Source organism: Acanthisitta chloris, unplaced genomic scaffold (assembly GCF_000695815.1).
Source record: "Acanthisitta chloris isolate BGI_N310 unplaced genomic scaffold, ASM69581v1 scaffold11282, whole genome shotgun sequence".
Classification (NCBI taxonomy): domain Eukaryota; kingdom Metazoa; phylum Chordata; class Aves; order Passeriformes; family Acanthisittidae; genus Acanthisitta; species Acanthisitta chloris.
Window position 1 is genome coordinate 93,096 of NW_008662878.1, and position 25,369 is coordinate 118,464.

General features: G+C 50.2%; 1 protein-coding gene across 1 annotated transcript in view; it reads right to left on the minus strand.

The window, feature by feature from the left end:
- Nucleotides 1–25,134, minus strand: part of LOC103798492 (dynein heavy chain 9, axonemal-like) — a gene marked incomplete at its 5' end in the record, with an annotated part of 29,683 nt that extends 4,549 nt beyond the window's left edge. Inside the window, 8 exons of the mRNA XM_009070758.1 lie at nucleotides 5,858–6,040; nucleotides 8,653–8,823; nucleotides 9,588–9,779; nucleotides 10,214–10,405; nucleotides 13,217–13,444; nucleotides 20,898–21,025; nucleotides 22,330–22,478; nucleotides 24,941–25,134. Of these exons, the coding sequence (XP_009069006.1) occupies nucleotides 5,858–6,040; nucleotides 8,653–8,823; nucleotides 9,588–9,779; nucleotides 10,214–10,405; nucleotides 13,217–13,444; nucleotides 20,898–21,025; nucleotides 22,330–22,478; nucleotides 24,941–25,134 (1,437 nt within the window). The remainder of the gene's footprint in view (nucleotides 1–5,857; nucleotides 6,041–8,652; nucleotides 8,824–9,587; nucleotides 9,780–10,213; nucleotides 10,406–13,216; nucleotides 13,445–20,897; nucleotides 21,026–22,329; nucleotides 22,479–24,940) is intronic.
- Nucleotides 25,135–25,369: the final 235 nt, after the last annotated feature.

A 25,369-nucleotide genomic window follows, 5' to 3' on the forward strand; every position in this document is an offset into this window, starting at 1 on the left:
TAGGGACTCTGCAGAGTACCACAGGTTCCAGAGGGATGTGTTGTTGCTGTGCAGAACCCCTTGTAGGCCATGCAGTCATGTTTCAACCCTTCTCCTTCCAGGATAAAACTGAGACAGGTTTCTAAAAGATTTAAAACTAATTAGTTGCTGGATAAAGGAAAAATCAAACCTCTCTCTTTATCTCACTCGGCTGAACCATATCTTACTTGGTTGTGTGTTTCCTGCTGGGGAAGGAACTGTGATTACATTTGCAGACAACACATGAAGCCAAAGAGAAAAACCTTGCACTGCAAAGCAGTAAATGAGGAGGGGAGTGAGAAGTGGAGGAGAGGACAGGACTTGGAGCTGCTCAGCAGGGATGGTGACAAGCCACAAAGCACTGTCCCCACCTGGAGCACCTGACCCAGGCACAACAGAGGTTTAGCTCAGATCAAGCTGCTGACAGGCTGAAGCTCATCATGTCTGGGGCTGCAGGCAGTGCCTGGAGCCTCCCTGAGCTTGGGGAGCTGGGAGACTGTCTCCTTGCCTGTAGGAGACGTGTGCTGGACCAAGGCCTGTGCCACCAAGAAAAGGATCTGCAGGAGGAGGCCACAAACCTGGTTAGCCTCAGACATTAACCCTGCCTGGGGCAGGGGATGGAATTAGATCTTGAAGGTCCCTTCCAACCCAGTCCTTTCTGTGATTTGATGATTATGATAAAGAGACCAGCTGGACCTTCTGTGAGACCCTACAGAGACCAGAGAAGCCTCAAAGAAAGACAGGAGTCTGTGCCCATCTGCTTGGGAAAGGGGAGAGTCCCAGGATGGAGGCTGGAATCCTGTGACCTCCAGCAGCAGGAACAACTCCTCTGCTCTCCCTGCAGATCTGCAGCTACAGGGAGTTTGGGAGCTCTGTCCACCAGAACATCCCCAACGATGGAGCCTGAGCCATGCAGCAGCACAGAAGAGATCCCCAAGTGGCAGTAGCAGGTAGACATCTCCCTGCTGCAGGGGGCAGAGCTCCCAGCTACCAACCTGCCTTGCTGTCTGGGGATACTTACTTCAAGCAACAGATAATGGTGACCACCAGTTTCCATCATAAATCCTTCCTTTTGTCCCCTTAGCATTTTGCCACAATTTATCTGACTTCCACTTTCTCTTTGCCTCAGGCTAAGTGTTTTTGGAAAGATTAAGTGAAATCAGTTGAGTCATTGCAGAGCACAAGGGGAGGGAACTGGGTCAGTCTATTCACATTAGAAGATTCCAACTGTTCTGTGGACTCACAGGACTCACAGGACTTCAGTGCCTCCAGCCATGAGGTCAGCAGAGGTGACCTTTACTGGGCCATAGAACTCTGTGAAGATTTACAAGTTGAAATCTGCTTAAAGCAACCCCAACACAGGTTTAGCAATGCTTGTCAGAGCTCAGCAGCTAAACATCTGTGCAGTTTCCCCCTGTGCTGACCATGCCCTGCAGAGCTCTGAGCTGCAGGTCACACCAACACTGGATCACAGCTGGACACCCAACCAGGATATGGGAGAGCAGCAAGAGGTGTCCTTGTTGGTGGCTTGTGCTGCATCTGACACCACCAAGTGGAAGAGAGCTCAGTGCAGAGTGATTGAGAATCACAGGTTGCCCAGGGAGGCTGTGGCTGCCCCAACACTGGCAGTGTTCACAGCCAGGTTGGATAAAGCCTTGAGCAACCTGCTCTGGTGAGAGGTGTCCCTGCCCAGGTCCTCCTGCCCTGCCCTCCCTCAGCTCTGAGGCCCATTCCAACTCTTGGACATGTCATGATACTATGAAATTCTAAGGCCTGATTAAAGCTCTGCCCCAAGGATGCCTTGTTAAATGCAGCAAGCTCTCAAAGGCAGGAAGCAGCTGAACCTGCTGGATTTCCCCATGGAGAACAGATTTCTGGTGGATAAAGAAAATCCTGAGTACAAAGGTTTCCAGAGGGTTTTTGAAGCTAAAAGCAGCCAATAAGGTTAAATGAAAAGGTGGAATCAGGAGTCTCTGCAATTAGCAGTAAAACAGGAGGAACAACTGTAACCACCTTGCAAAACACACCTCATCTCTGCTGTTCCAGGTGAGTCTGCCACCTCATTACTTCCCTTCAGTGATTGTACATCTGTGAGGAGTCTCAAAATGACGTGGTCAAAGGCCCTTGAACTCCAGGGTAATGCCAAGCACAAGGGTCAAACACAAATGAAAGGTGTCTCATGTTGGCATTTAGAATTGTAGAACCATAGAATCATCAAGGCTGGAGGAGACCTCTAAGATCATCAAATCCAACCATTAACCTGTCAGTGCTGGAACCCTAAACCATATCCTTAAACACCTCCAGGGATGGTGACTCCCCTGGGCAATTTCCTATTCCAGTGCCTGAACACCCTTACAGGGAAAACATTTCCCTGCCATCTCCTTTGACCAGGGGCTGGCAGTGACTTCCCCAGGCTGCCAGAACAGTTTGGCCTCCGTGGGGACAGTTGTCTTGGCTTTGTTATGAACACAGAATGTTCATATTGAACACTGAATGTTGTTGGCCACAAACCCTGAATTCCTTCATCACACTCTGATTCCTTCATCATTCATGTCCTGTGGGGCATCATCTTCCACCTCAGACACAGAGAGGAACTGTCAATGGACTTTTTGAAGGCCATGGAGAGACCATGCAGGAATGAAAACTAGTTTGAGGGACATAGTCTTTCCCAGGCCTCAGCAGGAGAATGGGACAGGAGGATCTGCACCCCTGGAAGGGTTTGAAGTGGGTGAAGAGATTGCAGACTGTGCAAGCAGTCAAACTGATTTAAAGACAGAACCCCCTGCTCATATATCATGTCTAGTTTTCCTTTCAGGAAACAAATGAATTTGCAAATGTAATTCTCAGCAAGGCTTGAGAGAAGCAATTTTTAAAGCCTGCACACTCAAGCGTACTTCTGGAGCCTCCTGTGAGGGTTCAAAGCATCTCTAGCAGCAATTTCATCCAGTTGTCCAAACAAAATTCTGCATACATTTGCATTTCAGATGCTGAATACTAAAGTGCATCAGAAATGAGTCAGGTTACTTTTAAATTTGTGTTTTTTCTTTCCCAAATGCTGGGAGTAATTTTCATTAAAGACACCCTAGCAGGAAATCCCAACCAGCCTCCAGCCATTCCTTCCAGTATTGGCACAAATTGTTTGCTCATTCAAGTTATTTTCACCTGCTGCAGCAAAGTGCCCTGATAGCCTACCAAAATCTGGGTTTTGGTATTTTCTGATCTATATTACCTCATTTTAGAGGTTCATCCTTCACCCAAATTACAGGAGAGGAGATCTCCTTGCAGTAATGAGCCTGGGACAACGTTGACATGCAAGGGCTTCAGCCCAGGCTCCGATCCCACCAAGCCAGGCAGAACAAAGGTTTGCAATGCAACATGCCAGTGAGTTTTGATGGCTACCAGTCTCCTGCTCTTCCTCCTAATGGGCTATCTCCTATTTTTGGACCAAACAATTACTTTCTGCTCCACAGACACAATGAATTATTCAAAATATTCAAATTAGCTGTGACATTTCCCAATCTCCTTCTTTTGGCAGATAGGCAGTTAAAGACAGTGAGATTTGCTTCCTCTGGGTTTGTTTATTCTCTGCTGAGCTCTTGTGGTTCTTGGTTTTTAAACTCTCCTCCTCTGAGGCCATCAGTGCAGACCTCCAGCCCCAGAGGCTCAACAGGTCTCACAGGAGCTCTTGGAGGGATCAGTTACAGGAGGATTTCTGCCCCCAGCCAAGTGTGAGGCCCAGCTGTCCCATCAGGGCAGCAGCACTGCACACAGGAAGAGCCACCAGCCTCCCCTGGTGGTCCCCAAGGCGTGGGAAGGGCCGTGAGGGATGCTGAGCAGCACTGTGGGTCAGGCACCAAGTCTGACTCAGCTCGACAGGGACCCACATGAGACCTTTGCTTGCAGGAACACAAGAATTGGCCTCAAGCTGTGCCAGGGGAGGTCTAAATTGGATGTTAGGAATAATTTCTTCAGGGAAGGAGGAACCACTGGAAGGTCACCATCCCTGGAAGTGTTCAGAATGGGTGTGGATATGGACATGGTGTAGTGGGGAATGGGTTGATGGTTGCACTTGGTGATCTTAGAGGTCTTTTCCAAGCTTTAGGATTCCATGAGTCTATGAATGGGCCACAGATGATCTCTCAGACCCTTCCAGTTAGTCTCTTCAGCAAACAGCAGATGAAGTAATGCTAACCCAGATCAATACATCTGCTTATCTGCTCTGCAGTTCTCCTTTAGACTTGCCTTAGAATCACAGAATCATCAAGGCTGGAGGAGACCTCTAAGATCATCAGGTCCAACCATTAACCTGTCACTGCTGCAACCCCTAACCCATATCCTCCAGTGTCACATCCAGACACCTCTGAAACACCTCCAGGGATGGTGACTGCACCACCTCCCTGGGCAATATCCCAGTGCCTGAACACCCTCACAGGGAAAACATTTCCCTACCATCTCCTCTGACTCTGCCCTGGCTCAGCTCAAGGCCATTCCCTCTCTCCTCTCCCTGCAGCCCTGGCAGGACGCTGATCTAGTGAGGAGATGTCCCTGCCCATGGCAGGGAGGGTTGGGACTAGATGATCTGTAAGGCGCATTCCAACCCTTAAATTCTATGATTCTATGATTAGTAATGCCTCTTCTGCAGAGACCATCTCCTTCCCTGCCCTGATCTGTGGCAGGGGTTGGGAAGAAGCTTGCCCCCTGTATTATTGATGCCTGTGGCTTATTTTGTGTGTCGCTTATTTAAACCTATACATCCCTCATTTCCTCTACCCATATTAAACAGCTTATTCTTCCCCACATTAAATCTAATTGTCACACATTGTCCAAGTCACAATTCTATCTTGTTTGGTGCTTCAGGATTGGAACATTAAATCACTTGTGTTTACCTATCTCAGGAAAGAGAATTTTCAATTCCACTGCCTTATGCTAGAAAATAAGGGAAATCTGTTTATAATAATTGACTACATAAATATAAACCTACTTAAAATGGGCTGTGCAACCTGCCCACCACAAGGGGTGTGGGATGGCTCTCTTTAATTGAGACATTTAAGCACCTGCAGCAGATGCAGTGCAGCCCTGGCTGTGCCAGCACAGCCCCAGCTTGGGTCAGGGTACAGCACGTGCTTCTGGGATCTGGGAGCAGCCTAGTTCCATCTCTGTCCCTGAGCCAACCCTGTACCTCCTCTGGAGATCTCTTCTCCAAGCTGCCCTTGGGAGAGGGTTGGGATGTCATTCTATCCCAGGGCAGGTGCTTCTTGCTCACCCATCAGCTAAGAGGGTCACACAAAGCCTTTTCAGATCCTTCAGGCATGATGATTCCCACAATGTGAAAGCTAGTTCTGGGAGCTGAGTGTTTGAGTGAGATGACAACCTGTCGCTCTGGAAATGATGGAGCAAGGAATGCCTAGAGACTGATGTCCTTAACTTCTGCCTCACATCATAAGGTCCCCCAGGGCCTAGCTGTGTGTGGCTGATGCTGAAGCCACCAGCTTTGTTCTGCCGACCCCAGGCAGCATTCCGCTGTTGCATATAGGCAACCCTGGGGTTAGGCTTAGGGAAGAAATGGAAAGAGGGAAATTGAAATGAGATCTGAGGCAGAAGTTTTCCCTGTGAGGGTGGTGAGACACTGTCCCAGGTTGCCCAGGGAGGCTGTGGCTGCCCCAACCCTGGCAGTGTTCACAGCCAGGTTAGATGAGCCTTGAGCAACCTGCTCTGGTGGGAGGTGTCCCTGCCCAGGGCAGGGGTTGGGGCTGGAGGATCTCTGAGCTCCATTCCAACCCCTTCACATACTTTGATACGTAACTATGATACTTCTCCCAGGATTTTCCAGCACTCCTACCTTGAGCCCCAGCTCCAGCTCCAGCAGCGAGCGCTTGATTTCACCGGTGAGGACGTTCATGCGCTCACACTCCTGGAGAGCAACCACAGCGTAGGGTGTCCTCTCCTCCACCTTTGCCATCAGTTCTGCCATGTTAAACTCATCTGTCAGTTTCTCCAACATCTCTTCCAGAATGGCTTTCACCTGTGTGCCGAAGGGAAGAGAGAGGGAAGGCTGTGAGTGATCCCCTGAGCCTCCTCAACTGACAACATGGCATGAGCACTCCATCTGCCAGTCAGTGTCTCCAAAACCATCCTTGTCAGCTGCCCTGGGCTGAGCACCTTTCCAAGAGCTTGCCCCAGCCTATTAGCATTCAGATGCTTGCACCAGTTAATGTCAGATGAGCATCTTTCAAACTGATGGTTTAAAAATGTCACTGTGACATGTAGCAGCCTCTTGGCCTTCAGTCCTCTGTTTTCATTTCTCCTAAGGTCGGACTCAACACAAGGAGATGGATGGGGCTGGGGCCTCAGCTGAGCCTCAGGACAAAGGACTTACAAGCTGCTTTTCTCTGGGGTATTGACAGAGAGAGGTGATTAGACAAAATTGAATTTGAAGCTGAATTTGGTATTCTAAGCTGAGGGAGCTGTGGAAGAGAAGCATAATGAAACCTTATTTGCTGGTCACCATCACAGCCTCTTTGGAGCTCTAAGTGCTAACCAGGGAAAGCTCCAGTGCAACAGGATGTTTTTAGGGTCTAAGATGAAATGAAATAGACAAACCTCTCTCAGGCTGACAAGAAGGCGTGAAGGTCCTCATGCCCACGGGATCATGTGTTTCCCAGGTTTGCATGGAACCTCTAGCAGCTTGCTGTGAAAATCTCTCACACAGCACTTTGCTTCCTTCTGTGCTGGAACCCGAGCAAGACTTCTGCTTCTTGTGGGTTGTGCAGGAGCACATAAAGCAGTTACAATGCAGTGTACAAATCCTGGTGTGCAGGGGCCAGTGCCAGTCAGGGCAGGGGCAGCCCAGGGGCATTTCATTGCCATGGCCACCAACACTCGTATTTTGGGCTCTGCACTCCAATTCCCTCCCATTCCCTCCTCCAGCCCCTCCCCACCGGTGTCAGCAGAGCTGTGTGGGCTCTTACTGCAATCACACAGGTAGCTGAAGCTCAGCTGGAGCAGCTCTTCAGCTGCACCTCACGTGCAGGACACAAATATCCTCTAATTTGAAATTCCTCTGCAAACGCCTTTGGCTCTGATCCTTTCCCAACAATTACAGCTTGTAATGTGGCCTCAGAAACCTGTGGGAGTAACTGGACTTGTCAGAGCCCCAGGAAAATGCCAGTTTCCCTGGAAGCTCCCTCAAACCACCTCAGCCAAAACAGGGGCTGGATATCCTCCAGTGGAAGAGGTAAGAGACAACACTTAACTCCCTCTCAGCCAAGGAGCAGGTGCAAGGGACATTGCACAGTTCCAGCCTGGACAATGACAGAGATCACCTCAGGGAGAAAAGGAGCTGTGGGACCATTCCCCAGGCACAACACCATGCAGTGAGGTCATGCTCTGGTTGCACTCAGGCAGCTTTTGTTCTCTAACAGAGCCATGAGGACTTCTCTGCTCCTGTGAGTCTTCTTGACTGGGACCAGGAGCTGGCAGGGTGGCCATGCCCTGTGGGACCAGGAGCTGGCAGAATGGCCTTGCCCTGTGCCACCACTGGTGGTCACTGATCATTTTGCTTCTCTAGCTGAGGACTTTAATTGCATTTCAATAGCAAGAAGAGTGAGAGGGTAGAAGAGGAAATCAAATTTGCCATCTCAGAGCATCTCCTCACCTCAAATTGCAGTGTGAACTGAAAACTGAACACAGGCACTTCTGAGAGGCACAGGCAGCTCTCCAGCCCCACCCCAAGCCAAAGGAAGCCTCTGTGAAACCACAGGCTTCATATCAGCTTCCCATTAGCCACTCATTAATTTGCAAAGCTTGAAACACAGAGCTGAGACCTTAAGGCTGCACAAATAAAACCCTGAGCATGTGTTGGCTCATTTCAGCTCCTCTCAGGAATGCTTGGGACAGGTTTTAATGAGCTGTGAGTTTTGAGAGGGAGGGCTAAGATCAGCCTGAGACAGGCACAGCTGGAAACAAGGAATTACAAGGCCCCTGGGAGCTGGGTGGGACACAGTGGCAGCAGGAGGAGGTGGACTGAGCTCTGGGTGACACATTGTAGGTGACAGACTGTGCTCAGAAGCCATTGGTATGCCAGTCACAGCAGGGAGCACAGGGACCAGTGGCTCAGAGACTCTGCAGGCCACAGGAGGTTTATTTGCAACACCATCACAGGATGATAATGAAGGCACTGCAGTTCATGGGGTAATTAAAAAACACTGTCCTATTACTGCCAGCACTACAATTACATCCCACCATGGTGATGTTCTGCATAACACAAAGCTTTAGGTAGGTGGGCTGTACCCAGCAAAGGCAGAACATGGTACAGTGAGCAGTTGTGAGACAGCCTGAGCTGCACAGGACTGCTGCTAATTACAGAATCCCAGGATGGGTCAGGCTGGAAGGGACCACAGTGGTCACTGGTCCCACCTCCCTGCTCAGGCAGGGCCATTCCAGAGCACATGGCTCAGGGTTGTGTCTAGATAGGGCTGGAATATCTCCAGTGAGGAGAATCCACTCCCTCTCTGGGCAATCTGTTCAGTGCTTGGTCACTGCACAGGAAAGAAGTTCTTCTTTGTGTTCAGGTGGAAGTTCCTGTGCAGGAAGAGACAGAGACCAAACTGCAGCTCCTTCCTCTGCCCCTCTCACCGTTTCCTCCCTGGTCACCACTCCTCCTTCTCCCGTGGTGCTGTCCCGGGGCTGCAGCTCCAACACTGTGTGCAGGAGCTTCTCTGAGCTCTGGGTGAGGAATCCAATCTCAGCATTGGGATGGAGCCCATACAGGTATGGAGACTCTGGAGGCAAAGCATCATCTATGTACTGTGCAGAGAGATTAAGGTTCAGGTTAGACATGGAGCCCAGGGAGCTTTGCCTGAAGAGCTCACAGTGCTGGAATCATCCCCCCACCTCAAGTAATAAGCTCAGGCTGAGACAGCTCTGCGTGTGGCTGAACCAGCAGTGAACTGCTGGAGGAAGGAGCATATGATTGTTTACAGAACTGCTTCTACTCCTGCTGGGAAAATGCAGTCATTGCTGGAGTTTGGCTTGGCTCAGTATCCCAGGCTGGACCTTCTCTAGCAATTATCCACTGTGCGTTTCAGCAGCAGCAGCCTGAAATCTCTTGTGGGAATTTAGCTTCCAGTAGTTAAGTTTTATGCACAAAATCAGCCTAATGTGGTTCTCTCTGCTCCTGCTTTTGTGTACAAAGAACAGATGAGATCAGTAAATAGCTCAACAAGACCCTTCAGTGTTTCTCATCAAAACTGATGATAAAAGGAGCTTGCAAGAGCCATTTTTGCAAACAGTATGTGGATGCAATTTTCCAGGCTCCAGTCTCAAGCACCAGTTACAGTTGTTCTATTCATGCCTGAACAGAATGAGCCCATGATGAAGTAGCAAATTACCATTAGGCTTGGCTGATCCAAGGGAATGCTGCAACCTCTACAGAAACAGCATAATGGGAAATACTAGGAGGTGTGCTGAAACACCACAGTCCTGTTCCTGCCTCCTGAGGCAGATTATAGGCTAGTTATGGAAGACATTACATTCACATGGAGAATAATGCCTGAAAACCAAGAGCTTACCTGGTGATACCCATTATAGTCCATGTTCCCTGGGAGGGGGAAGCCTGGGGCAAGGAGGAGCTCTCCCTCCAGCATTTCTGGCTTAATAAACTCTTCCAGATAGGTCCTGCAGAGCCTCCTGTCCCAGTCATCTGTAATGTGACCTCCATACATGATCTCACCGAAGAGGTAGCGCAGGTCGTCGTATGGGACCTGGAGAAGCAACCAGGAGGGCATGGAGGAGCTCAGGAGCTCTGTCCCTGGACTGCAGGCCACAGCACCAAGCCCTGACCTGCATACTCACTGCTTCCACCTCACTGGTACAGTGTTCTCAGTAAACAAACACTAGGTAGTGGTTAAATCTGCCCAAGGCAAACTGCACAGTACTATTTCCCACTGAAGTATGGGAAATTTGTTCTAAGCTCTGTGAAAGCAAAGATCTCTGTGTCTGGTCAATGGAGACCACAGGCACTGTAGTGTGCAAGCTCTGGGTGTGGATAGCACCGAGGCCTCCCGTCTCCCCACAGAGCCACACCAAACTGACGTTATAACCCCAAAGACAGCCAGAAAATGGCATTTCAGGAAACCCCCCAGAAGTCTCAGCACAAGCTAAAAGGCACCAAAGATCCCACCTTTGGCTCCCCCACCTTTGAGCTGGCCTCCAGGTAGTTGTAGAGCACATTCACAGAGATGGTGAGGTCTCCAGTGTTGAAGGGGTATGGGCGGTTCCAGCCTTGGGGGCCAAACTTGCGCCTTTCTGCCACCACCGCGTGGAAATAGCAGAGGGCAAAGAGGATGCTCTTGAACTCTTTCTCCTGGGTGCACATCTCCAGGGTGTCCTGCAACACAGGCAGAGAGGCTGTGTACATCCCCACCGGCCTCAGCCACTCTGAGGGCCTCCCAATGCACCAGACTTTGGACAGGGATGAATCACAGAATCAGTGCCCAAACACCTCTGGGCTAAGAGCCTTGTCCTGATACCCAACCTGACCCTCCCCTGACATAGCCCCACTGTTCCCTGGGCCCTGCCACTGCCCCTGAGAGCAGAGATCAGAGCTGTCCCTGCACTGCCCCTCGGGAGGAAGTTGTATCCAGCAATGAGGTCTCCCCTCAGATCAAGAACATCCCAAAACCTATTCTCCCCTTGATTAGGCATCGCTCTAATTATCATTATCAGCAACCTGATGAGGAACTGCTTCAGGTATGTGCAGAGCACCTTTCTCCTCCCAGGAAACGTCCCCAGACATCAAGGGTTTGGCTGAACCAGCTCCAAGTGAGGATCCAGTTCAGTCTCACTTGGCCTCTCTTCAGTTGTGTCTTTCTTCAGCTACAAAGCAGAACAATATCCCCCTCACAGAGTAATGAACCTTCTTTGGAGCTTTCAGCTGGAAGCTAAATTTGAACATCCCTTCTGTGTAAAGCAGGGAAATGAGGTGTGAAGGGACCCCTCCCACTCGCTCCAGGATCTCTGATAAGCCATGTTTGATAATACTCCAGCAATTTAGAAAATGCTAATTACTAGCTGATTGAAATGAGCAGAGGCAGGCGGAAAATGTTACTTGGGGTGAAGGTTCTCCCCTCCCTTGTTCTCCAGGACATTTTGTGGAGTTCAGGATGATGAATGACAGTAGATAAAAATGGAATCATCTTCCCTGACTACTGGCATTAATTCTTGCATGTTGCCTCCCCCCTCACCTGCTCAGCACTGTTACCTCCTGCTCTTGAGGTTCTCTCTACACCAACACCTAAGAGCAAAAGCAGTTGTGAGCTGCCCCCTCTTCCCTGCCCCACAGACCACCCTGGGGTCCACAATGGGCTGGGGGTGCTCTTGCCTGGTCCCAAGTGACAAGAGGCAGTATAGAGAGAATGACAGAAGCATAGAAAGGTTTGGGTTGTAAGGACCTCCAAGATCATCCAGCTCCAATCCCATGCCACAGGCAGAGACACCTTCCACCAGCCCAGGTTGCTTCTAGCCTCATCCAGCCTGGCCAGGAACACTCTCAGGGATGGAGCAGCCACAGCTTCTCTGGGCAACCTGTGCCAGTGCCTCAGCACCCTCACAGGGAACAATTCTTTCCAAGTATCCCATCTAACCTGCCCTCTGGCAGTGGGATGCCATTTCCTGTGTCCTGTCCCTCCAGGCCCTTGTCCCAAGTCCTTCTCCAGCTCTCTTGGAGTCCCTTTAGGCACTGGAAGGTGCTCTCAGGTCTCCCTGGAGTCTTCTCTCCTCCAGGCTGAACACCCCCAGCTCTCAGCCTGGCTCCAGAGCTGAGGTGCTCCAGCCTTGTGACCAACTTAGTGGCCTCCTCTGTACTCATCCCAGCTGAGTTGGAGGCCCCTGAGCTGCACTCAGCACTGCAGTGAGGTGCCCCAAGGGCAGAGAGAAGATTTCTCACAAGAGCCAGCAATCCTGCAAGGGTTGCCCTGCATGGCTCTGGCACAGCCACGGGCAGAACAGAGAGGCTGTAGTGACTCCAGCACCAGCAATGGGAAAAGGCAGTGTGAGAGCACCTTCAGACCCTTCTGCTTGCTCAGGTTCTGCTGTGAGAGCTCAGCGTGCCAAGGCCAGGGCGGTGTGTGAGCGAGGGCAATCAGGGCAGGAGGACACAATGGTCTGTGTCTCCAGCACAGGAATCATCACAAATGAGAGCACTCAGCCCTGAGGCTTTGTGGCACGTGGCAGATGGGGTCAGCAGGAGCACAGCTGCCTCCAGCAGCCACACACTGGCTGGCGCCCGGGGAGCTCAGCACTTGATCCATGCCCTGCTGCTCCTGGCAGCCCTGCAGTGCAGAGCTGTGGAGTGAGGCCACAGGACAGGCTTGTTCACTCACCATGTTACAGCAGCTCTATCACTGATCCACACCCTCTGAGGCACTAAGGTCTCCCATCATTTCCATGTCCCCGGCACAGGAGACTCAGATGCTGTTGCAGCAGCAGAGCAGGGTCACCCGGCAGTAATAGCAACAACACCCTGTCACCAGCTATTCCTCTGGGCCAATCTCACCATGGCCTACCTTATGTTCCTCTGGGACAGCAAATCCTCCTGCAGGCACATTTCAGCTTTGACTTGCAACACTCCTGATGTCAACAAGGTCTTGAGCTGAGTGGCCTTTTGGCACACAGCCCCAGTCTCCCTGTGCTGCTCTGCAGAGTGGTGTGGGGTGTGCCCATACCAGCAGTTCTGAACCTCTGCCAGGTGAGACAGAAGGCAGAAAAGTGATGCTTGACCTGCTCACCTCAGCAGGTCTTGGGTCTTAGATGGAATGTGTCACTTGCCAGCCCAAGAAGGATGACCCAGAGTCAGAAATCAACTGAAACATGACAAAGTCTTCCAATGCTCTAGTCAGAAGTTTCATTCTCTACCAAAAAATGTCTTTTTGAGGATCATACACTGGGGAGAAAATTATTAAACTGAACACAAGTCTAGTATCCTGTAACCTGCTGCAAACAAAGAGGTCACTCAGGATCCCCTGAGCCCTCACTTGGGAAAACCACTGCTTGGAAAGAGATCTGTACCTGGCTCCTGGGGAGGAATGGAGGGTGTTGTTGGGCTCAGAGGTGCAGTGATGCAAATGGACTCACATGGCTGCTGCCTGCACAAGCATCCAGCAGCTCCAAGCTGAGCTGCCACACCCCACAGCACTCCTACCTGGCTGAAGTTGTCCAGGGCTTTGTGCAGGTTTGCATGCATCCCAGTGGGGGCCTCGTTGGTGATCTTGATGGAGTTTTCCAGGATGCCCTGGGGGATGATGTGGCTCTCAGGGGAAGGTGCAGGCTCTGCGCTGATGAAGACACGGAAATCCTGGTGGCTGCCCTCGCTGTGCTGCTCCAGCTTCTTCTCCAGAGAACTCAGCCACTTGGCCACCAGGTGGATGTTCTGGCAGGGACAGAGGGGACAAGGCTTTGTCAGTCCACCCATTCCCAGTGTGTTCCTTTTGAACAGAGCAACAGTGAGGACCCTCAGTAGCAGTTCCTGGGCTAAGAAGTCAAGCAGATGGTTTCACAAAGACATTTCACATCAAGTGTTTGTTTACTCATGCAACAAATGAGACATATCTCTCAGAGAATTACATGGAGTGGTGGTGAAATGGCTGAAACCAAGGCTCAGGTTTTCCCCTAGAGGCCTACACAGCTTTGTAATTTCCAGCAAGGAAACAGCTTTTTGTTATATTAGGAATGGGATTTGTGGGCTAAACTACCTTGGTTTAAAGGCAGGTGTGTAATCCACACCGGCTGCGAGCACAGGCACTGGGGATGGTGATTTATCCCATCCAAAGAGAGGATAAGGAACTCGCTAAACCTAAATTAAAAGCAGCTGCCAACAAGAGAAACTGCTTGGAGGCAGCAGGAAAATTACAGAGAGGAGCCACGTTAGAGGCTCAGGATAAATATCCACCAGCTCTGAATGGGGCCAGAGAGGAGCTCTCATGGTTAAATAGCAAAGGAATGGAGATTATTAGGAGGAAAATTACATTCTTCAGAAAGCAGAAATTTTGTCCAAATGAAAAAACCAGAAAAGAGCACAAAACCCACTCATGGTCAGGCAAAAAAATGCTATAAACAGCAATCATTTGAAAACCAAATGCATCACCTATTTACCTCCTGGTTAGCAGAGTTGCTGCAGGGAGGAGGGAAGCTCTCAAGGCTGCCAACCAGTTAAACATAGGGTGGGAAGCTAGTGATGGAGTTCTAACTCCTCACCATGTTCAAAGACCACCTGAAATGATTGGTGAGCTGACAAAACCAGTCACAAGACAAAGCCATTTAATGCCCTGCACACAAACCCTGGTGGTGAGGAGCTGCAGGAGGTTTCCATCACTGTCAGTAACTGGCAGTGATGTTGCCGCAGGAATTCAGTGGTGAGAGATGCAAAGTAATGCACTCAGACAAACAGCCTTAGCTATGGACATACACACTCAGAGTTCAGAACCAGCTATGATCACTCAGGGAAGAGATCAAGTCCTTACAGCTGTTTCCTGCAAATAACAGCTCAATGCTTAACAAAGCCAAAGCAATCATATGCCAGCAAAGAACAGAGAATAAAACTGCAAAAATTCTGCCACTCCATAAATCCATGGTGGGACTTCGTCTTGAGAACAACAGCCAGCTCTCACTCCTCTGGCCCCAGAGGGATATAACTCCCACCAAAGGAGACACTAAATCGATCAGACTCACTGTTTGGAGAGAGCAGGGAGCAGAGTGGAGGGAGGGGGTGAAGTCCAGGAGTGAGGGGTGACTCGAGCAGGCTGCAGGCTTTGAAAGAACAAGTGGAAGTACATTTCCATATCACTGAACTGCCAGTTTATTGCCTCAGGGGTTTTGGGAAGCGGAGAGAATCCCAGAATGGAGCTGAGCTTGGAGTCATGGAGAGGAACAACAAACACAGAGTCATAAAGGCTGGAAAAGAGCTTTAAGAGGTCCAAGCCTCCTCAGCCTCACCACTGTGTTCACCACTCCCATGTCCTCAAGGGCCACATCAGTGTTTTCTGAACACTCCCAGGGATGGTGACTCCAGCACTGCCCTGGGAAGCCTGTGCCAACACCCCTGCACACTTCCACTCCTATGCCTTTTCCTGAGGTTCTGGATGTGCCTCTCAGCAGGGAGCTGGGCTGGCACAGAGCTCCTATCGATGTGCCCCAGAGGAACACCAAGGGAGTTCCCTCATGGGAACACAGAAACCCTCCTCTGGCTTTTCCCATGGAGGGTTCAGGTGCCTCTCATGAGCTGCATGTGGAGAGAGTCCAGCTGGGACCGGAGAGGAGGATGAACATTGTGAGAAAGGAAACCCTGAGGTGCTTTAGGCACAGGCTGGGACAGAGCTCTGGCTGCTGTCACCAGCTGTTAGCAGCACTTGCAAACACTGGAGGAATGGGGCAGCACTTGGAGATGGACCAAGGGGCACAAGTCAAGATTATGTTTGGAGTAGCCATGGACACCTTGCTGCCTCCAGTCCTGTTGCCCCAAATCTGACTGACAGGTTCGGCATCAATATTTGCTATTTAGAACTGCATAAAATTACTTTCCTTCCCTGAACTGATTTAGGGTTTTGCTCATGGTATATGGATGGAGTGGAGTCTGGGGCGGGGATGCTTAAGCAAAGGAATTGTGTTCTGGGGAAGCAGTTGCCTTGTAAACAAGGAGAGTGTGAGGAGCAGTAAGCAAAATGCAATTACACCCGAGTGCTGCTGCACCTGATGCATTTAGGATTCCAAGAACTGAGGTTATCCCCAGGGCCCAGGCAGCCAACTAACTCTAAAAACACAAATCCAACAATCCAGTAGGCCAAAAACCTGTAACTAAAGTATTTCCAACACCACGGAGATTCAGTGACATAAGAAAAGAGCTCAACAAAATAGCAAAAGAAAAACTGTGCATTAAATATCAGTGCAATCATAGCCTGCATGTTTGACATTCAGTATTTTCATCTCTAATTGGTAGTTTCTTCCTCCATCTGCTTTTGTGATGTTAGATGGCTTCAAAAGAATTGCTTTGGCTTGAAGCTGACATGACACCAGAGATCACTGTTTGTTGGTATCACTGCCTGCTAACAGCCAGCTAGGGAATATCACCAGTCCAGGGATTGTGGAGTGCATCTATGCACTGACCCTCCATGGCAGAAGGCATGGAAAAGAACAATGTGTGCAGCAAAACGTACGAAGAATTCATGAATGAGATGAATCTGTCTGCCCCAAGCAGCTGGAGGTGCTGTGGAAAGGCCTCACAGGTTTGAAGGAAACTTTGGCAATTAATTCTCAGCAGTCAGATAACACAACTTGAGAGAATGTGATTAATGCCAACATACACAGTCATTAACTGAATGATTGGTCAGTTATCAGTGCTGACACAACACGGACAGTGCTGCAGCAATGCCAGCCACAGCTGAGCTATGTGTGGATGGAAGAACCACCTCCTCTCACTTGCTTTGGAACCTGCCTCCCACCAATTTCTTGGGCTAGGTATTATTCCTGAGAAAGAAGGGTTAATCCACCTCCTTTTGCTCAGGGCTCCATCCCTCCCTACACTATAGTCCTAAACACTGCACCTTGCACATCCTCTTCCTTCCATAACCCCCTGACACACCAAAGGACACACCAAAGGAGCTCATTGTTTTAGTACAAGTTTTCTTGTGCTTTCTGCAGGAGACTGCAGTCTGTGCAGCTGTTGTGGCAGGGTAACCACACACCCCTCAGTGTCTCTGCTGTCTCCCAGACCATGTCCAGGTCTGGCTGAGGTAGGAAGAGGCAATGGTCTCAAACTAGGGTTAGGGTTAGGGTAGGAATGGAGGGTGGGGGCCAAATCCTTCTAAAAGAAGGCAAAAAAAGCAGTGTGAAACACTTTTCCATGCATACTGACCATCAGCACAGCACCTCAGGCTGTTATGTCCCCACTGTGCATCCAGAGTGCCCAAGGGCAGGATGAAGCTCTGCAGCCAGAGCTGGGCTGGGGCACAGGTGCAGGAACATGGGAGCAGCACAGACTGTTCTTTGGGAATTCACTTCCAAGCACCTCTGTGTGTTTGTACTTCACAAGGCAGAACATCTACCAAGCATTGCCATGGAAACTATCAGAAATAGCAGCACGTGGACATGAGGCAGCACACACTCCCCCTGTGCTGACAGCGACTGGGGACCCTGCCCAGCTCTGGATGTGCCCCTGTCCCTCACACCTTGTCACAAACCTCCCCTCAGAGCAAGCACGAGGAGCTGTTTTCACACGGTCTTGTTCTCTTGTGAGATCTCTCAGAAAACAGGCACTGTAAGAGGCAGAGTTGTACTGGGGTGCATTAGCAAGAGCTTTGCCAGCAGGTCAAGGAGGTGATCCTGTCCCTCTGCTCAGCCCTGGGGAGGCACATCTGGAGTGTTGTGTCCAGTTCTGGATCCTCAGGGCCAGACGGATGAGGAACTACTGGATAGGGTCCAGTGAGGGCTATGGAGATGATGAGGGGAATGGAGCATCTCTTATGAGGACAGGCTGAGGGAGTTGGGGCTGTTCAGCCTGGAGAAGAGACACCTGGGAGGAACCTCAGCAATGCTTACAGATACCTCCAGGGTGGGTGTCAGGAGGAAGGACCAGACTGATCTCAGTGGTGCCCAGAGACAGGATGAGGGCAATGGGCACAAAACCAAACACAGAATGTTGTCTGAGCATGAGGCAAGACGTTTTTGCTGTGAGGGTGACACAGCCCTGGAACAGGCCCAGAGAGGCTGTGGGGTCTCCTTCCCTGGGGGAAACCTGCCTGGCTGTGATCCTGTGCCACTTGTCCTGCCTGAGCAGAGGGGTTGGAGCAGGTGGTCTCCACAGGTCCCTTCCAAGCCCAACCACCCTGGGACTGTGTGATTTGCAGTAGTCAGAAGGGCTCTGTCAGTGTCTGAATCTCACACAGTTTTGCTCCAGGAACTCACTGTTATTCAATTTACCACATGAACCTGAGTCAGTGAAGCAGCAACCTATGAAAATGGAAAGATGCTCAAGAATTAAATTAACTTGATCACAAAGAGAGGGAAGTGACATTTGGGCTAATGGATGAAGACTACAATTAAATTGGGAATATCTAATGCCTGAACCTTCCCTGCACCAGCGCATTCAGACATGCATCTGTACACGTGTAAACAAATCTCACTGTGTCTTTGCTATCAGGCTGACAAACACCATTTGGTGCTTGCGATGGTCACTGGCTGAGCAAAAAGCTGCCAAGTAGGCCCAGGGAGGGAAACAGCAGCCACAGATTGTGCTGGCTCATAGCTTAGTGCTCCCTGGTGTGCAAAGCTCTTCCCTCCCTACACAGAGGAGACTACAAGCATCAGAGAAACAACAGTCATGGCTACCCTGGCAGTGGGAAAGCAGAGATTAAGGAATCCCTGAGGCTGGAAGACACATCTGAGGACATTTAGTCCTAACCCTTTGCTCAGAGCAGGTTCAGGCAGCTCAGGCTGCCCAGGAACATGCTCAGGTGGGTTTTGCATGTGTCCAAGGATGAAGACTCCACAAACTCTCTGGGCAGCTTCTTCCAGGGTTTGACCATCCACAAGGTAAAAAAGATTGAACATATGTTTAGATGGAATTTCCTGTATTTCAAGTTGTCCATGAGCCCTTCTCCTGCCACGGGACACCACTGAGAAGTGTCTGGTGTTTAGTTCCTACCATCAAGTGTGATGATTGATGAAATCTCCAAGTCATCTCTTCTTGAGGCTGAACAGTCCCCAGCACTGGAGAGATGTGTCTGCTCCACTGCCAGCTGCAGAGCCCAGCTGCCCCCCAGGCCTTCTCCAGCTGTGGGATACAGCTGTTCCTGCCTCCTAGGCTACACACTGGCCATGAGGAACAGGCAATTAGCTCTGTCCTAGTCTGTCCCACATCAAGCTCCTACAGCCTGGTGTCCTCCTGACATCCTGTCCTAGGACAGTGCCCTATTTGGACAACTTCTCCATCAACCCAGCCCCAAGGAGACAGCTGAGGAAGTGAGCAACACAGAGGAACCATCAGGAGGCCCAAGAGGTGATGGCAATCCACCCTGAAGAGTGCCAGGAGGTGCTGCTGCATGACTGAGCTGTTGGCAGCAAACTTGCCTGATCCACCCACCAGATGCAGAACCTGGTGCTGCCTGTCCCAAGCACCTGCTGGATGTGTCCAGGTCTGTCCTGAGACTACCAATGCATGGCTCCAGCTCCTCGTGGGGCCCTCACTGCCTCAATTGCTCAGGAGGTCTGTGACTATAAACACAAGGGCAGAAAGAGCTCTGATCTCGGTGCTGAGTCAGTCCTGCCTGTATCCTGCCATTCCAAACAAAGCACAGCACAGAACTGGAATATTTACATGTTTTACCAGCTTTGTGATTATATCAGAGGAAATCCCACATGACTGACTGACCCTGAGGACCAGCACTGGCACCAGGGCCTGTTCCTGTGGCCATTGTGTTACCACTGAGCTTGCCCCATGCAGTTTGCACCAGAACCTGCTGGCAGCCAGCTAAATTGAGCTCCTCCCTAAGCTCAGGGGAAAGTGCTGCTCTGGGCCCCCAGGGACAGCCACTTGTGGCAGGTCTTGCTGGAAAACCAGCCAGCCCAACCACCAAATACGGTTTGGGTTGGAAGGGACCTCAAAAGCTTATCTAGTCCCACCCTCTGCCCTGGGCAGGGACACCTTCCCCTAGCCCAGGTTGCTCCAAGCCCTGTCCGACCTGGCCTGGAACACTTCCAGGGATGGAGCAGCCACAGCTGCTCTGGGCAACCTGTGCCAGTGTCTCACCACCCTCACAGGAAAAATTTCTTCCAATTTACCCTTCAGTACTTGCTGAGAGCTCTTCCTGATTGCTGTGGCCACCAGAGAAGATAGAAATGGATGAAGTAAAAATCCTTCAGGGCCTCAGTGCTCATCTGCTAGCACTGAAACAGCACATGGGAGCTGACACTAACAGATCCTTTACAGGATGAAACCATCATTGTAGAAGAGAGCCCTTCAGTTTGCATTACTGACTGGAACATGTCTCTTAAAGCTGCATATTTCCTTCCCCACCACCTCCAAGGCAGATGCCAGTTTTGCAGCCCTCTGGATTAAAGCTCTGAAAGCTCAGCACTGTCTGCCTCAGAGGGAGCTTGCAAAAAAAAAAAAAAGAAGCCAAAATTCAGATCAAAATACCAAGGGTATTTAATTTCAATTCAAGATCAGGCCTGGAGGCTCAGATCAGGACTCAAAGCTTTGTCTTAATCTAATTTTATGCAAACAATTCAGTGCTAATAAAAGTTTATATAATCCACATGAAGGAAATCAGAGGAGTTCCCAGGACCTGTAATGAGAGCTGACATCACTGACTGCACATTAGCAAACCCAAGCACTCACTCAGTAAGTGGCTCCAGAGAGCACTTGACAAAGACAGAGCTCCCTCAGCACCCTAACAGGCTCTGAAGCATTTTGGTGAGTTGTGATAAGAGCTTCAAACATTTACCTGCTTTGGGATGCATAAAGGAAGTGCAGATAGCCTCTGCTTCTCCTTTGGTGTGTGGGTCCTCAGTGCTCATTGAAATACAGGCGGAGTGGTAAGCAGCAGTCGGAGAGTGAGTCCAATAGCTCTTAAGAGCAAAGCTCTTCATTTATTCATGAAGCAAATAAAGGCACAGGGAAGTATAGCACAACCTCCCCTCAGAGGCCTCCCCACAACTGCACACCCCAGACAGCTCCAGGAGCACGAAAATCACACCAGCAGTGCCTGATACAAGCAGCAACACAGTGAGAGGTGGCTGCTTTGGACACACCTTGTCCCATCTCCCCTGCACAGGGCTGACAGTGCCCTGGCCAACGGGAAACCAGGGCAGGACTGGCCAACAAGCCCTACCTGAAGGATGACCCAGTGACCCTCCTTTGCAGCTAGATCCAGAGCTTGTTCAGCAACCACCTCTTGGCCTTGTCCAAGGGAAACATTGTGGAGATTCTTGTTGTTAAATGTATAGCCAAGTTTCTTCCCTGAAAGGAAAGGAGTGAGTTGAGCAGTTACATGGCAGGGCACAGGGCAGGGCTGGGCTGGCAGCAGAGAGAGGCAGAGCTCATGCTATCATAGTTTCATAAAGTGTTAAGAGGTTGGAAGGGACCTCAGAGATCATCCGGTGCTACCCCCTCCCCTGAGCGACCTGCTCTGGTGGGAGGTGTCCCTGCCCAGGGCAGGGGTTGGGGTTGGATCATCTCTGAGCTCCATTCCAACCCCTTCACACACTGAAACCTGCTTTGGGGTAGGGCCCTGCCTGCAGTTCATTTGCCCCATCCCCTCTGGAGAGTCTGGCTCTGGAAGACAGAGAGGAGATTGGCACCTTTCAAAGTTGGCAGCCTCCAGAGGTGCTGGAAAAGAGAACTGGAGACTCTAAAATCTGGGGAGAGCTGTGTCCCAGGGGTGGCTGTGGTGAGGCTAAGCAGAGAGCTTGAGTTTGGACATTTGCTTTCCTTCCTGCCATCTATTTCCAACCCTGTACCAAGAGCTGAATCCTAAGCCTTGCAAGACAAATCTTTTCCTTGTTTTCCTATAAAGCCTTCCTGCTTTCAGCAGAGAGCAGGACTGAAGGGAGTAGCATCTGCAGGAAGGCAAACCTGCATGCAGAGATAAGTGGAGGCAATCCCAAGGGATCAGCACACGGAGACAGAGTCCCTGGTTGAGCTGAATGCATCCTGCTGTGATGTGTGGATGTTTGTGGAGCTGCTTCCCTCCAGCAGCACAGACTATAGCTCATCTTCTGAGGGTGATCTCTGAGGTCCATTCCAACCCAGGAACTTACTATGATGCTGTGAATAAAGCTGGAGACTCCTGCTAGGCATCAGGCTGGCACAGGGAGCTGATGCTTGTTTTCAGTTATCAAGTCATGGAATACCAAGCTGGAGGGGACCTCAAGGGTCCTCTGGTTCAACCTTTCTTGGCAGCTAGCACCTCCTGACAGCATGGTAGACATCTCTGACGTCAGTCCTAAGCTGTGTGCAAAAGCACCTCAGAGCCTGTTGCAGTGAGAACCTCACTGGGAATCCAGGGAATGCAGGGAGGACTCAAGTTTAATTTCAACTTTAGATGAAAATCCAAGAAACTTTCAGAAATAAAAACCACAAACCAAAACAAAGCCCAAAATCCAATCAAATCCTCTCACAATTATCTATTTTTAACAGATTATTTCATTATCTACAAAGAGATGAGTTAAAAACCCAAAACAAAACAGGAATGTCATGCCAAGATAATTATGCAGCAGATAAAAAGCATTGCTGTGATTTGCCTGGAGACAGGATTTATTTACCTTGTTTCTCCACATCCTTCAGTGGATCAACTCCTGGGGACAGGATGAAAAACATTGGGGTTGCAGGTCCTGATTCCTCAAAGGTTGTGGCAAAATCCAGGGATCTCCCTGCCACATATTTACTGCCCAGCTTTTCTTCCACAAAGTCTCTGCCAGAGAGAGAAAGGTTTTGCCAGTCTAACGTTGTTCAGAAAGGGCATATTTCCCTGTAAATCATCAGTTAGATTTCCCTGTAACTCATCAGTTAATTATCATAGAATCACAAAATCCTTAAGGCTGGAAAAGACTTCCAAGATTATCAAGTCCAACCATCAACCCAACAGGACGACCAAGGTCACCACTGAACCATGTCCTCAGGTGCTACATCCACATGTTTCTTGAACACCTCCAGGGTTGGTAACTCCACCACTGCCATGGGCAGCTCCTTCCAATGCCTCATCACACTTTCTGTGGAGAATTTTTCCCTAATACCCAATCTGAACCTCCCCAGGTGCAACTTGAGGCCATTTCCTCTGGTCCTGTCCCTTGTGCCCTGGCAGCAGAGCCTGACTCCACCTGGCTGCACCTCCTGGCAGGGAGCTGAAGAGAGGAGAATGTTCCCCTGAGCCTCCTTTTCTCCATGCTGAGTCCCCTCATCTCCTTCAGCCTCCTTTCTGCCATAGCAAAGAGGATGTGCAGGTTGGGCCTCAAGGTTGTCCCTCAGGAGCAATGCCTGGCACTTCGTGCAGGGCTGGAATGCCACACGTCGTGCAGGGCTGGAATGCCACATGGCATTCCGGACAAGTGCAGGGAAGGGCAAAGGGCAAACAACAGGATCTGCCAGCCCAAGGCTGCACTGAGAAGTGCAATACAAGCACTAGATTTAGTCTGAGGTCTCTCAGGAGAGAAGAACTAAGTTCAGGCACAGGAACTTGCTGTGTGCTTTGCAAGCCAAACAACCTTCCAGAGCAATCAGCATTCCTTCAGATTCAGCACCAGGAGTCACAAAAAGTCCAGATGATTTACAAAACTGCTTTGTTCTGGGTAGATAAAAGGGAAGAGCTCTAAGAATATCTGGTGCCTGTAGCCTCAGCAGGAGAGCCACGAGGAAGATTACACCAGAGTGAACAGGAACAGGTTGAGCTCCACAGCAGCTGCCTGAACAAAATGCAGCACATGGAGAAGGTTCTGGCTGGATTCCCCCAGGGAGAGCTTCCCACACCACTGCTGCAGCAAATGAGGATACACTGCATTGATTCAAAGCTAGGGCTGTTATATTCAACCCCCAGGAATGCTCCTGGAGTGGGGATGCATGACTCAGGGCTTTTGAAGGCAGCCAAGTTCTTTCTAGGAGAGCTGGAGCCTCCTTCAAGGGCTGCTGAAAGGCAGCTGGAATAGAAATGCCTAGGGGATGGCAAAAGAAAGAGCTTCCACTTTTTTCTTTGGTATCTTTTTCAAGTAGATCTCTCTCTTCTGGGTCAAGATGTGCTGAATCATTGCTGGAAAGCTTCAGTTCACCAAATTTAACAAAGTCCGTAAGATCTGAGGTCACAACACTTTTGTTTTAACTCAGGTCTCAGCTCTAGGAAATGGTGCCTAGGGGACCTGGGAGGACAACTCATGGGAGGGAGAGGCTTTGAAGTGGATCTCATGTGCACGAGGTGGAGCCACCATCCCTGGAGGTGTTTAAGAGGTGTCTGGATGTGGCACTGGAGAATATGGTTTAGGGTTTTGGGGTTCCAGCAGTGACAGGTTAATGGTTGGACTTGGTGATCTCAGAGGTCTCCTCCAGCCTCGGTGATTCCGTGATTCTGTGGAAGGGAGAGCTGACCTCACACAGGGCTGACAAGAGCTCATGGGGGTTGGTCACTATGTCAGCAGCAGGACCGGAGAGATAGAGCCAGAACAAAACCCTAAATCTAATCTACAAGACAAACAGCTGACAGATTTCTAGGTTACTCAAAGCCACAGCTGCCCACAACTCTTTATCTGATGAGTCCATGTTAGTCCCACAACCACAACTGGGGAAGAGAAGGTTGTGTGGAGACCTCAGAGCAACCTGCCAGGAGCTGAAGGGGCTGAGAAGAAGCTCCAGGACTGAGAAAGCTAAAACAAGTCCTAATGGAGTGAAAGACCTTTAGATTCTCCAGGAACAAGCATGTTGCTTTTGCATAACTTGGGGAAATTTAGCCTTGGCTAGTTACCTTCACTACATAATTTACAACTACAACTTTCAGAACGAGCAGCACATGAATTTTGCATTTTATAGGGGGAAAAAAACCCCAGAAAACCTCTGTAAGACTTTCATCTCCATTTCCTCTTTCCATTTCTCCCCACTGCTCCTTGTCCTGTCCCTGCAGTTCCTTAACCAGAGTCCCTCTGCAGCTTCCCTGGAGCCCCTTCAGCTCCTGGCAGGTGCTCTGAGGTCTCCACACAACATTCTCTTCTCCAAGGGGCAGGAACATCCGTGCCTGACGAGATTGCTCCTTCGCAGAGTCCTTGACAGGAAACCACATTGTGGAGCTCACGTTCTGCAATCAGTGAATCCAAACATACTCCTGACTGACTCCCACTCCCTGGCAAACCCGCAGGCAGAGTTCCCGTGCCCAGAGGAGCAGAGCTGTGCCCGCACCTGAGGGCACAGCTGAGGCGGTCGGGCCGCACGGCCCTCAGGATGCACAGGCGCTGCAGGGCTGACTTGTTCTTCCAGTCCTGAGGGAACTTCTCCTTCTCAGGGCACTCAGATTCAACAAACTTCTTCCAGCGCTTTGCAGAGCCTTCAATATCCTTATCCAGGTTTTGAAATTCCTCCATGGATGAGAGAGCCTGGAAAAATTCAGGGAAGGGTAAGAAGAACAATCATAGGTGATTCTAAATTGTTCTTCTAATGTTATGTTCATGTTTTGCTCCACCAGAAGGGTCAGAGCTGGAGCTTGGGAATCACAGCCAGAAATCCACCAGGATCAGACTTTGTCCATTCTCCTTTTCCCAATTCTATGGTCAGCACATTGTGACAGGACCAGGAATCAACATAGCCCATTTGCAAGGCCACAGGACAGCA